Source organism: Pieris brassicae, chromosome 11, assembly GCF_905147105.1.
Source record: "Pieris brassicae chromosome 11, ilPieBrab1.1, whole genome shotgun sequence".
NCBI lineage: Eukaryota > Metazoa > Arthropoda > Insecta > Lepidoptera > Pieridae > Pieris > Pieris brassicae.
In genome coordinates, this window is record NC_059675.1 from 11,294,510 (window position 1) to 11,306,726 (window position 12,217).

General features: G+C 32.0%; 2 protein-coding genes across 4 annotated transcripts in view; one reads left to right on the plus strand and one right to left on the minus strand.

Moving 5' to 3' along the window:
• Nucleotides 1-12,217, plus strand: part of LOC123715885 (phosphofurin acidic cluster sorting protein 1) — a 68,347-nt gene that overhangs the window by 30,134 nt on the left and 25,996 nt on the right. The gene's annotated exons all lie outside the window — the stretch shown is intronic.
• Nucleotides 5,427-9,334, minus strand: LOC123715886 (NADH-quinone oxidoreductase subunit B 2-like). Its single transcript, XM_045671234.1, has 5 exons — nucleotides 9,235-9,334; nucleotides 8,758-8,932; nucleotides 7,030-7,157; nucleotides 6,293-6,518; nucleotides 5,427-5,581 (listed from the first exon to the last, which is right to left on the minus strand). Exons 1-5 carry the CDS (start codon nucleotides 9,270-9,272, stop codon nucleotides 5,465-5,467), a joined length of 684 nt encoding a protein of 227 aa, XP_045527190.1. The 5' UTR covers nucleotides 9,273-9,334; the 3' UTR covers nucleotides 5,427-5,464.

A 12,217-nucleotide genomic window follows, 5' to 3' on the forward strand; every position in this document is an offset into this window, starting at 1 on the left:
GTCAGTTTCGTGTTGGAGCACGTGACAAAATTAATTAACTTCCCATGGGACGGGCGAGTCTTGATTGTATTTCTATATTGGTATTATTTTCAGTTTATTATGTGTTTGGGACATTTTTTCAAAAGATTTAAATTTAATTCTAATAATATTATTTAGTCTTGATTAATCAAAACTATAGAATATTTATTTTACCATGTTTGTGGACATATTCAATATGAAACTCTAGAAAGTTCGATATAATGTAACTTCAACTTTAGTATTTAAGAGCAATTTTTTTTTTTTTACGGTAATGAGATGAGTTCGCAACTTTATTGATTTAATGTTTCGTTGGTAATTTGTGAATAGTTTATTAGATATGTGACCGTAAATTGTCTTTTCAATTAACTGAATTGGTCATGAATATTATTAAAACCATAAATCTAAAAAAATGGAACGCTAATTTGTTGAATACTAGGTCAATTTACTCCACAAATTCAGGCCATAATGTCAAGAGATTTACGCTCTTGCACATTTTGTAGGATATTCATGGAGAAATTTCCAGCAACTTGTAATTAAATGTTGAGGTTGACGGTCCAGGCCGGAGCATAAACGGTTGTGGTTTTTGAAAATTATGTCAAGTTAACGTCTAGAAGTAATGAAAAAGATCACTTATAACGCAGGAACAGACTTAGAAAACTGCATCTTCACTGAATGACATAGGCTATATTATATTTTAAAAAAGATAGGGATTCCTAATAAAAATGCAATAATATAATCGAAGAAGTGAAAAAATTATCCATAAAAAACTTTCATCGCGTGCGCTGTGGAATCGTAGTATTATAGAACGATTAATCAATATCTACAAAAATAATGTTTTACCCATGGGCAATTGTATGTAGGCCTATCCCTAGTCGGAACTACTAACTGCTGCCACAAAACAAATCTGCCTCAGTTGTGTATAGGGAAGTTTTAAGACACTACTAGTATGATAATAAAATAAGATACATATTGGTTAATTTTATGCGGGACAGCTGAGTCGTGGACAGCTGGAAAAATCAGTGATTAATGATTATTCGTTGCTTAGACTCAAGCTGCGTTGTCACCTGCTTCAGACTATTAATGAAATGAGAATTTATTGAAACTAATGTTTTTATAGATAAACATTTGGATTTCTTAAATAAATATCCTGCTGGAAGCTAGATAAATATGTATATAACACGGGTGTTTTTTTATTTTTAAATTACAAATGATTCAAAGTCTCTCTAAACCTATGAGGTTATAAGTTCATAGTATTGACTTTTGTTAACATAGCTTTTACACATTTAAAGAAAACACCTTTTTACCGGATTGAAGCTATGTATTATTATAAACTTATAATTATTTTACATAGTTTTAAAATTTTCCGACGTTTCGCGTGCTTTACGGCGTGCGTGGTCACTGAAGACCTGGTGTTGAATGTCAAAAAGTATCACAGCTGTAGAGAAATAATACAGATAATACAACTTTCTCTCTCAACACCTTGGAAAGTACGAGTAGTACATTTCGTGCAGGTTTTTTGAGAGTTAGTTTTAGAGTGCTCAATTTACTTTGGTTGATTACTTATTTAATGAACCTTATCAAAATCAGAACATGAAAAACTGACTAACAAAAGTATCAAAATTATCTTCTTTTCTCTATTTGTTTTTTTATATATTTTATATTTACCTACTTGTACAAACGATTACCAAATACACTCTGTACGTCGACACTTGGCACGGAGGTGATAAAACCATAATTATAAACCAATTATTATAATATTATTGTAATGAATGTCGACGCTTTGGTGACGAAAAAATTGGGAAGTTATTTTTATTTTGAATAAATAAATATTTTCCGCCAAATCCAATTACCTAGTTAATATATAAAAATCGGTTGATTAGATCCAGAGATTTCCCATGTACATCTTACTAACTTTACCTCTTTATGATATTAGTATAGATATATGTACATCTAGTATATTATTGGTGCAACTATATTGTCAGTCGTCAGCCACGCCACTAAACTTCACAATAATGGTACAAATAAGGTATTGCTCAGGTGGTTATCAGTAGGTCAATGTATATGTTATTCAAATATAATTATTCACAACAACACATTTTCCTATCTATAAAGCATAAAGTTGAGTGAGGTGGAAGACTTAGCTGTGTTACTAACGCTGTCTAGCTACACAGATGCAAAGCCTTACACAGGGATTTATTACAAAACTTAAATCGTTACTAGGTTTAATCAAACTTCTTATATAAACCCAACTTTAGGATATAATTTACAAATTTCGACGATGCGTTATTGACAGATAGCAAATTTATGTTAAACTGAAACATGATATTTTGCTAGATTTTCTATTATATTTTTTGTTTGTTGCTGTAATGATACTTAAAGTAAGTTAAGTAAGTAAAGTTAGTAAATAAATAAAAAATACTGTCCCTTTCAGTTTATTTTTTTATTAAAAAATCGTAACCTTGGTACTTATACCATATAGTATCTTCAGAAGACAGATCTATTGCTTAAACGAATTACGATGTCTTAAAATATTATTAAATATTTGGTACTTCACATTCGTTAACTCAACCGTGTGTATTGCTACTGATATATACTCATGGATAAGAGACCAGATGTGTAAGCATAAAGTAAAATTCATTTCTTTTTGTTCCAGGTATGTGTTGACGAAAAGTGCGGAGAAATCTAAGCATTCACATAGCATTTATATGGTGCTTAATACTCTTTCAAAACGCATCCGAGAAGCTGGGCGTATTTAGCATTGTATTTGTGACCTAGATCTCGTGTACAATGTTGAATGTTTCAAATGCTCGTGCATGTGATGTTCTGCTCTCGTTTTCAATGTGTGCTATTTCGACGTTTCAGAAATTCGTTACGGTAAATTTGAAATTGTATAGATGGTGCTCTGTACATCTGATTTTAGACACTTTTGCGTTTCTTCGTTTCACGTGCACTACGAAGGTATGTTCGTGAAAATAGGAAAACAATTGCAAATATCATTGAAATTTAATGAATTTTTGGCAATTTTGTATTGAACTATTGAAATATGTAGGTGAAGTTGAGAGCCCGAATTATTGTTACGCCGGAATCGAACTCACGAAATTAATTAAACATTGTTTTTTATCTCCATTACTTTATTTTGGTTAAAATGTAATATAAAATTATCATTATTAGTTATGATTCAGACAGCTCTCGATCATTATGAAAGACCGTTATGTTTCATAAAGGAATATATGATCAATGTCATTGTTTGCGTATCTCGTATTATTCAGTTTTATATTCCATTATGAATATAAAATATTTGAATTATTCAATAAGAGGGAGCTGTTTAAATTCACCGGTATATAAATTGTTGAAACCCGTACGAATTTGTATGTAGCATATTTTACTATAAATATATGTAAATTAGATGACCCAGTTCACCGGATAAAACAAAACACAAATTTCCGGAGGCATATATATATATACTAGCGAACCCTAACAGACGTCCTGTACACATCTTCAAAATCAAAATACAAAATTTTAAACTTAGAAGAACAAACAAATAAAAAATGTGTGTGTGTGTCAGCTACGACGCATGATTGGAGTTTACTCCTTACGGACGATAATTATGATATATATCGAATAGAAAAAAAGGGTAAATGAACGCATCTGCTAAAATGATAAGAGAAACAAACATATATCTGTAATTATTCGGATTATTTATATTACTTCAATAAAGTGTATTACATAAAGTATGTTACAAAACAATATAAATAATAATAATAACAATAATAATTGTGTTCAATTTATACAAATCCAATTTTAGAGAGAGAATGAGATGGAATCATTCATTTACACGTTCAATCCTACAGATATATATGTTTGTCTCTTTCTACGTAACGCCTCAACTTTTCGTGTTACACTTGATTTTACTCCTCATAAAATTTCCGTACCGGGCCTTATAACTCAAATCGTTTCTTAAGGAGTAAACTCCAAAAACACGTCATTCTAAATAGTCTTGAGTTAATCTCGAATCCACTTAAACACTCAGTCAGTCCCCCCATTTATTGAATTACGGCTTTGCCGGGAATTAATCGATCGTCTTGGTCTTGGCATTGTTCATGATAATAACGGCACAATAAGCTAATAGAAACTCGAAATAAACTCAGCAACCGATCAACTACAAAACTTCTATATGTAAAATTTTCAATCATACTTAATCAGAGATAATAACATTATGATTATCTGTCAGTTGCGTTTTATAATACCATTTTTTAATAAATGAAGGGCTAGACTGATGATTTGACATTTTTAGTTTGTCTGTTTGTTGCACTTTGTTATACCACGTTTTATATCCGTTTCCTGGTTCTAAGCTACCATCCCAATTTTCAGCCAAATGGGTTCAGCCGTTCTTGTGTTATACATATTATACATGACAACCAAGTGACAATAAAATGACATCAAATATTTCTAACTAAGAACAGTTTTTATTGAAATATTTAATTGTCGTTTTTAGTATTTCTCTACATTTATTATATATGTTTCCCACTGTTTACAACTACCCTGTATTTCCACAAATATTCTAAGATAATTAGCCAAATCGGTCCAGGAATTCTCGAGTTTCAGCATAAATTTGATATAGATATTACAGCTAGTTAGCTAGTTTGTTTACGCGCGCCAACGTCAGAAACTAATGGTTCGAATTATAAAGTATTTTTATTATGAGGTAAGTTATCGATACCTAAAATACATACAACAAAAACATAACATCATGCTACAAATTAAGTATACATAAAAAAGATGTCATCTCATTTAGACTGTTCGCCATCCTAGAATCAAATACGTGACTTCGCATAATACAAGAATCACGAACTGAAATCCTGTCTATTCTATAGCTATTGAAAATCAAACTAGTTCTAGAACCTACGACTAGAACTATTGGAACTTGCAACTTATCCCGGACAAGCTCTAGATTTAACACGACGTTTGAATCGAATGCAGACAGTAGAACATATGAATTTATTTATGGACTCTTGTCTTATATTGGCAATTCTTTTAAGACGATATAAATTTCAAAGAATCCTTTGTTCTTATATGAATTAGTTTGTTTATACAAAAAGTGTTTAAACACTTTAGAGTTGGATAACTTTTTTTACCCTCTTCATACTTTTGGTCCAATATAAAATCAGGCGTAGTTGTTGACAATATGTAGTAGATTGCAAAAGGTTGTCACAATCTCATATTTTTCAACGGCACCCACAACTTCTTCACAAATAACGTCAGATACACAATTTTATATTTTCATTCAATACGCGTATATTTTCCCGAATATTACTTTCCCAATACAGTATTTTGAAGCACTTTTCGTGCGATCTTATCACAAATGGAACACATTTCTACGTATGGGAGTAAATGACATTCATTAAAAGCAAAGTTTAAAGAAAATTTATTAAATCTACAATATGTGTTAATGTCTGTACCAAGTTTGGCAGAGGCGCATGCGTTTGACTTTTTTTACTAGTAACAACATGCCGTACAGCAAAGCTTCTGCTGTAGGAGGACACCCAGGAACGTATATGTCGACCTTAAATCAAAAAAATACATATAATAGTAATAAAACGTAAAGTTAATTTGTCTTATCAATTAAAATAATGAATAACATTTTTTTACGGGACAGAATTGATATGTAAAATTTTTAATCATTATGGCGGGTAGTTCTAAAAACTTTAAAATAGCCGATACGATAATGGCAAATGCGGCGAGTAAGTTGAGGTTCGGAAGAAAAAAAATTCAATTAAGAGCCGAGTGAATTGTACTAGACCTTACTTGGAACAAATTGCAAACGTTGAGCGTCGCTCTTGTAATTAATTAAAAATCCTTGCCTACTTCCTATACTCGGTTTTGTTTCGTTCGTCTACAGTAACAGATCTTCTATGCGCACTTATAGATATTTTCTAAATGGATTGAAATATATGTATCTCTTGGTTGAGACTTGCTGATATAAAATATATGATATTTACTATAATGTTAACGATTATCTAGTTGATAAAAGGGCCTGGGACTTATGCTAGACAGGCTACTTCTAAAAGCCTTGTTTGACATAGTCATTTTATATGATGATTTGTTATTTTTAAAAAGTACCGTCTGTCTTTTTGACAGCCGATGAGTAGGGATGTCTACCGATTCAAATTTAATGACCTGGAATAAGTGGTACCTGCATTTTCTATTCCATAATAAACATATATTTTTTTGACAGTTGCTGGTTTAAAATTAGAGGATTGATAGTGTTTCTTACTGGTATTATCCGATTACAACCGCGCACCGTAGAGTACGTATAGTGATAATATCCACCACCGATTGCACAGCTTCCCATGGATACGACAAAACGTGGCTCCGGCATCATGTCATAGGTCTTTCGCAGGATAGGTGCCATTTTGTTGGTAACAGTACCAGCTACGATGATGACGTCTGTCTGGCGTGGTGTGCCGCGGAAAACCATACCATAGCGATCCATGTCGTACCTAAAAACAAATCATTCGTTCTAAAATTTAATAAAGGAGAACTGAGGTTAGAAAGTTCGGTATCAGTCAGAGTTCAGATTTTCAGCGTTTTAATTGTAAAACAGACAAAAAATCGTAAAATTTTATTGCATCTTTAAATCATATTTATGCGAATTGTCAAACTTTACTTTGTTAACTTAACTTTTAAATTATTCTACACTGGCGTCGAAATTATTAAAATATTTTAAAACAACATAAGAAAACGTAAAAGAGGAACGTGAAAGTATAAATAATAAATATTCTTTTGTATGATGATTAATTACATAAAGTACGGTTGTTGTTTTCATAACATGATACATTATTCGATAGATATAGGAAGGAGGGTGCGTCGTCGCATGACAGCACGGATTCCGTTTCAATCAAATTGTCTCGTATCGATTGTGGGGGAATTCTATAGGGGTGTCCAGTTTTAAGGTTATATTTCTCACCTGGAATATTAAAGTACCTTCATAGATAATGTTAATAACATTACCTAGGTCCCGCATAGTGCATCATTTCCAGCGCGCAGCATGCTAAGCCAAATGTCAAAGGCCAAAGTGAGCCTTTCCTGCCCCAGTTTAAAATGTCGTCCAAACGAGCCACCACCCATTCTACTTTGGACTGAAAGAAAAATAGCATTATCATATACTTATACGTTAATAGGTACTATTTAGAATTTTACAGAACGCTTAAATGAAGCCATAAACCATATTTCATGCAGTTTATAGATCACTTAAAAATTAATTCAAATTGTGTTTAGGAAGTGTTACGAATAAGTCGGTAGTTAAAAATTCTCTATCGTCGTGTAATTAAAATCATTTTTTTTCCTCCATTATGCGCTAATGGAGGTTGAAGGCATCCACCAGAAGGCATTCTCTGTTTTTTGATCTTCAATCCAATTACCTCCTATTGTTTTCATATCATTTTCCCATCATCTGGTCTTCCCTGTTTCCTTTTACCCTTAGGTGAGAGTACGATGAAACACACACACATATATATGTACGTATTAGTTTTAATTGAATATTTCAGTAAAAACATTTTCGTTTCATCAAATAAATTGCTTTTGAAATATGATCGACATCCGTTTAGGAAAGTTGAGCTTAACTAATTTGTGAAGCCTCACGAAAGCTATTTACATATTTTTTCATACAAAGTTTGAATATTTTTAATGAAAACGCTGCGTATTGTATTATATTTTGGATTGGATATAAATTATATCGTCGATTGTGATTGCCTCGATGATTTATCTTCTAAAATGATAAGATTTTATTTATTAAAATCTTTTCTAAATAGTTCTTCTAAATAGTTTTTATATATTAAGTTGAAATGTCATAAGATAATTAATTTTATAGAAAATTTATTGAAGTAAAATTACAATTTAGTATACGTTTATACGAATTTTATTTTTAAATAAAGCTGAAGTCTTTAATAATTTCTCAGCCTTATCGACAATTTATTTAGAAACACACAGCTGTTCTAAACTGTAATCCTAAGTGGACAAAACCGCACATTCATATATATCATATTCATATAATATGTCTCTAGAAATCTAGATCTTATTACAAGAAAATCTCTCGGACCCTCCTTTCTAGTACCAAGCCCAATACTCATTGGGATTGCATCTAAGTCTGAAACTGCGTAGACGAAATAATATTAAGAGCCAAATTACATCGGGACGATACGGACAGGTAAATGTATATAGCCAGTGATAATAGATATTTTTGTGTTAGCTCACGACTTCAGTTTTGCACTTCTCTGTGTCTGGGCTCTTTTTGGCATTTCTCGATCGGCGATCCGCCCACTTAACCAGCCTTTGGATTTATTTCAGAGTATTCTGTTTAACATTGCTCTGGACGCAATTGTGTTGAACAACAGACCTGTGTACTTAGTGATATTGATAGATTAGACCCTTAAAAATAAATAAGAATGACTAATGCACCTTGTGTCATACATTAATTAATTAATACATTGGCCAATGTTGTCGTTGGAAGTATTGTGTAACCTTATCATTAGCGCATATAAATAGTACTTGTAAATAATAAGAGTTACTATTAAGAACTTTTTGAATTATATTGACGTCCAATGTTAGGAAGAATTTTTGTTTAACATTATTTCTCTGTTGTAACATTCTGTTGACTATATTTTTAGTATATACAGTTGCAATTACTATTTTCTTAATACTAAATTTCACACAATACCTATCTAGCCTAGTTATAATTACCTGTTCGGGATAATGAAATGGCGAGTATCGTCTCACTTCTCCAACTTTATACGAACGGCCCACGTGTGGGTTTACGTGAACTTTTTGTTTCTTTGGAGTAGCGACAGGTTTCTCGGTCTTTCCACATTTATCACTATAACCTCTAAACCCTGTTTGTACGGGAGACACCCGATACCTGAAATTATTAATTATTATTATCTTGTATGTTTAACCCGTTGCTCTGACCAAATTAAGACAATTATGGGTCTCAACATCCCTTATGTCTGAGATAAGCTGAGTTTAGGCAGCAAGTCTACGTATAAGGCTTTTCAAGACAGACACTACCTTCACTTGAAGACTACGAAGAAGGAAGAAGGGTGTTAAATAACTTTTTCCTTAAACAATGAATGAAATGAAATTATTCCTTTTTTTTACTATGCTGTTTAGAATTTTCCGTTCGCACAACTGAAATTTCCATGATTTGTGATAAATCTTTACCTTAAATAAACCTTCCACGAGTGTGAAGCTGAAATCATTTCTACTACAAAGTATTTTCAATGCCGAAATCCGTGTTTTTGACAGCCTGCGGGCGTTAACGTATGACAAAAGGCTTTTTGACAGGCAATATTTTCAGAAAGTTTTACTTTAAAACGGTTTTATATATCAAGAGATTTCGCCTGATTTTCGTGATGAGATTTATAGATTTTACCATCGTGTCAACTTTATGTTTGTACATTTATTTTCTAACATGAAATACTTTTGTGACTACAAAACCACAAGCCGTTTATTTAAACAGGGTGTAGTTTTTGTGTGAATGAATGAATAAAAACTTGTATAACGTGAAATGTAAAATAATATAAACGAAGAAATTCTTCAAAAGTTCTTACCGATACTGACGAACCCTTATTACAAATACTGGAGAGGAATGTATAGAAACGTTTATGAAGCCTCGTAGTTGCGTGAGCATATGAAAATATGTGTGGTACGTCGTAGCACTGTAGCAACTGGGTTTTTTCGATGACGTAGCGCTTGTTGTTAGCCTGATTACTTGCCGAGACATTTATGCAAAAAATGATTATTTGCCATTACAAACTTTTCACCCTTTCCGTGTTGCTGTTATGTTTTACTTGTAGGCAACGTTTTTATTTTTTAATTTAATGTCTTCCAGGTAGAGTGTCAACAAATGCCTTACAAGTATCTCAATTATAATCTATCAGATTATAAAAACAGGAGACTTACTATTATTTTATATTATTATATTACTTAATATTTTGCATTTAAGTAAAAAATACAATTAATGGTTTTGAAAGAAGGATCTCCGTAGCATATTACACAGGAAAGCAATCTAAATACAAACCCATATAAGACAAGATAATAAGATTATTAAACTAATAATCTTCTAGATTAATGTATACACACTAAGTTTTATTTTAGTATTTGGTCAAAGTGTATAATTTACCAAAATCAGAACTATCGTTAAAAAGTTATATAATATATACATTATACATATAGGTTCGATATAAATCATCCCTTTAAGCTTCAGTACAATCTGATTAAAATCCTAACAGAATTACTTAGTCGCTATATGTCAAGCAATATAATTAAATCATGCCTGAGCGCACAGCCTGCAGGATTGGCGACGATATTGGATTATGATACAACAGGATACATTCTCTTTTATCCTCACACCGATACAAAATTACATAACCAGTGTATGCTAATAATATTATAGAGATTTTCTGATCGTCTAACAGAAGCGTTTTTAATGCCATTCTTCGGGCGGTATAAATACATTATTAAGTTTTTTTATTTATTTATTTATTAACACTTGGTTGCAAGTATACAGAAATATAGGATAATTGTATCCTATATTAGGATATATTGTAGGAGGGCAACTGGCGGTATTTTGCTTTTGAGCGATGTTTTCCAGGCAACCACTATTTATTGCCAAAGATTATAATTTCTTATTCGTATTTTAATTTTAATAGATTCGAGTTGGAATGCTCGTTGAGTACAGGTTGAGTATTTATATATTATAACTTTAATAAATAATTGTTACGTTAAAATTGTGAGAATAATAATAACCAAAATTGATATTGTTCTGTGTGAGATTCGATGGATTCTATTAAAGTCGATAATGCGTAAGAGGGATTATTAAACAAATTTTCTGTAGACGGGGGCACGATGTCGCATAATGATCAGTTCCAAGCCGCGGCGAGAATAATAAATGTTTGCTTTGCTCGGGTTGGGGCTCATGTGAGGTATATTTTGTTTTATTAAAATTTTACGGATACGAACTCAAATTTACTATATTACATAACTCGCCGACCATTACTACTATAAACCAGTACAGTAAATAGTTTTAAAAATTACATCTATATGAAAAGTTTTTATTTATTTGGGAAAACTTAAAATATATTACTCTGCCTACATATCATATCTATATTGTATGTGATATACTATACACCTCAGGTGATGAATAATTTATTTTTTAATTACAATTAGTTAAATGAAACGTAGCCGTTCACTACGACATGAATTCCAGGCATTTAGTATACACATGTATTAAAAAATATTGTCGGGAGAGACGACAAATTCAGTAATTTTGTTTATAAACGCGGCGACACTTGTGCTGGAATGCGATGTTACGCGGGGATATTCATGCGTATGTTGCGCATAATTTTTTCACACATATCCAAAATCCTATTCACAACTGCGTCAACTATTTTTAATGTTTACAATTTAAGTTAAAAACAACTTAATTAACCTTATTCTATTGTGGTGTTCTATTACAGATGCTGGTCCCCACACTAGACATTCCTGTGTTGTGGGGGACTGTGTAGTGATTAAAATTTTCATTAATTTGAGTTTTAATGTTTATATGAAGGCTCTTATCTCTGTAGACTGTCTCACAACCACAAGTAGTAATTTTTCTATACGACAGTAGCGTAAGTGCCACTGAATTAGAGCTGTTGACCAATCACAATCAAACTAAATTAGCAATCGTTTTGTCTTTGTTATTCATTGTGTACCTTCAATGCGATTGATTATCCTTACTGTAGTTAAATCCGTATTGCGTCATAGTAAAGAAAAACGTTTTGATAAATTAGACTTATAACTGCTGACTGAGCGACGAACTTTCCAGAGCATGTTAAATAAACGGATTCTTTTATTTGTCAAGCACTTGTGTAGTGGAATAACGACGCAATTCAAAACAACGTTTCTCATAACTTAAGTATCACTATTTGGGTACTTTGTGAGCAAAGAAAAAGCTTTAAGATCGGCATCAGATGACATGGCAAAAATGTACCTGTGCCATGTAAGTATGACAAATAGACTTATAAAGAATTATTACTAGCTTAGCTAGTTCTAGTGTAAAACAGTGTTGGCCTAGTAGCTTCAGCGTGCGACTCTCATCCTTGAGGTCGTAGGTTCGAGACTTTCTTTCTATTTGCGCATTTAACATTCGCTCGAGCGGTGA

Coding starts and splice junctions, on each gene's coding strand:
- LOC123715886 (XM_045671234.1), bottom strand. CDS start 9,272: ATGATTTCAGCTTCACACTCGTGGAAGGTTTATTTAAG. Junction 8,933..9,234: donor TCGTGGAAGGTTTATTTAAG/GTAAAGATTTAT, acceptor TAATAATTTCAG/GTATCGGGTGTCTCCCGTAC. Junction 6,519..7,029: donor ATGCACTATGCGGGACCTAG/GTAATGTTATTA, acceptor ATTTGTTTTTAG/GTACGACATGGATCGCTATG.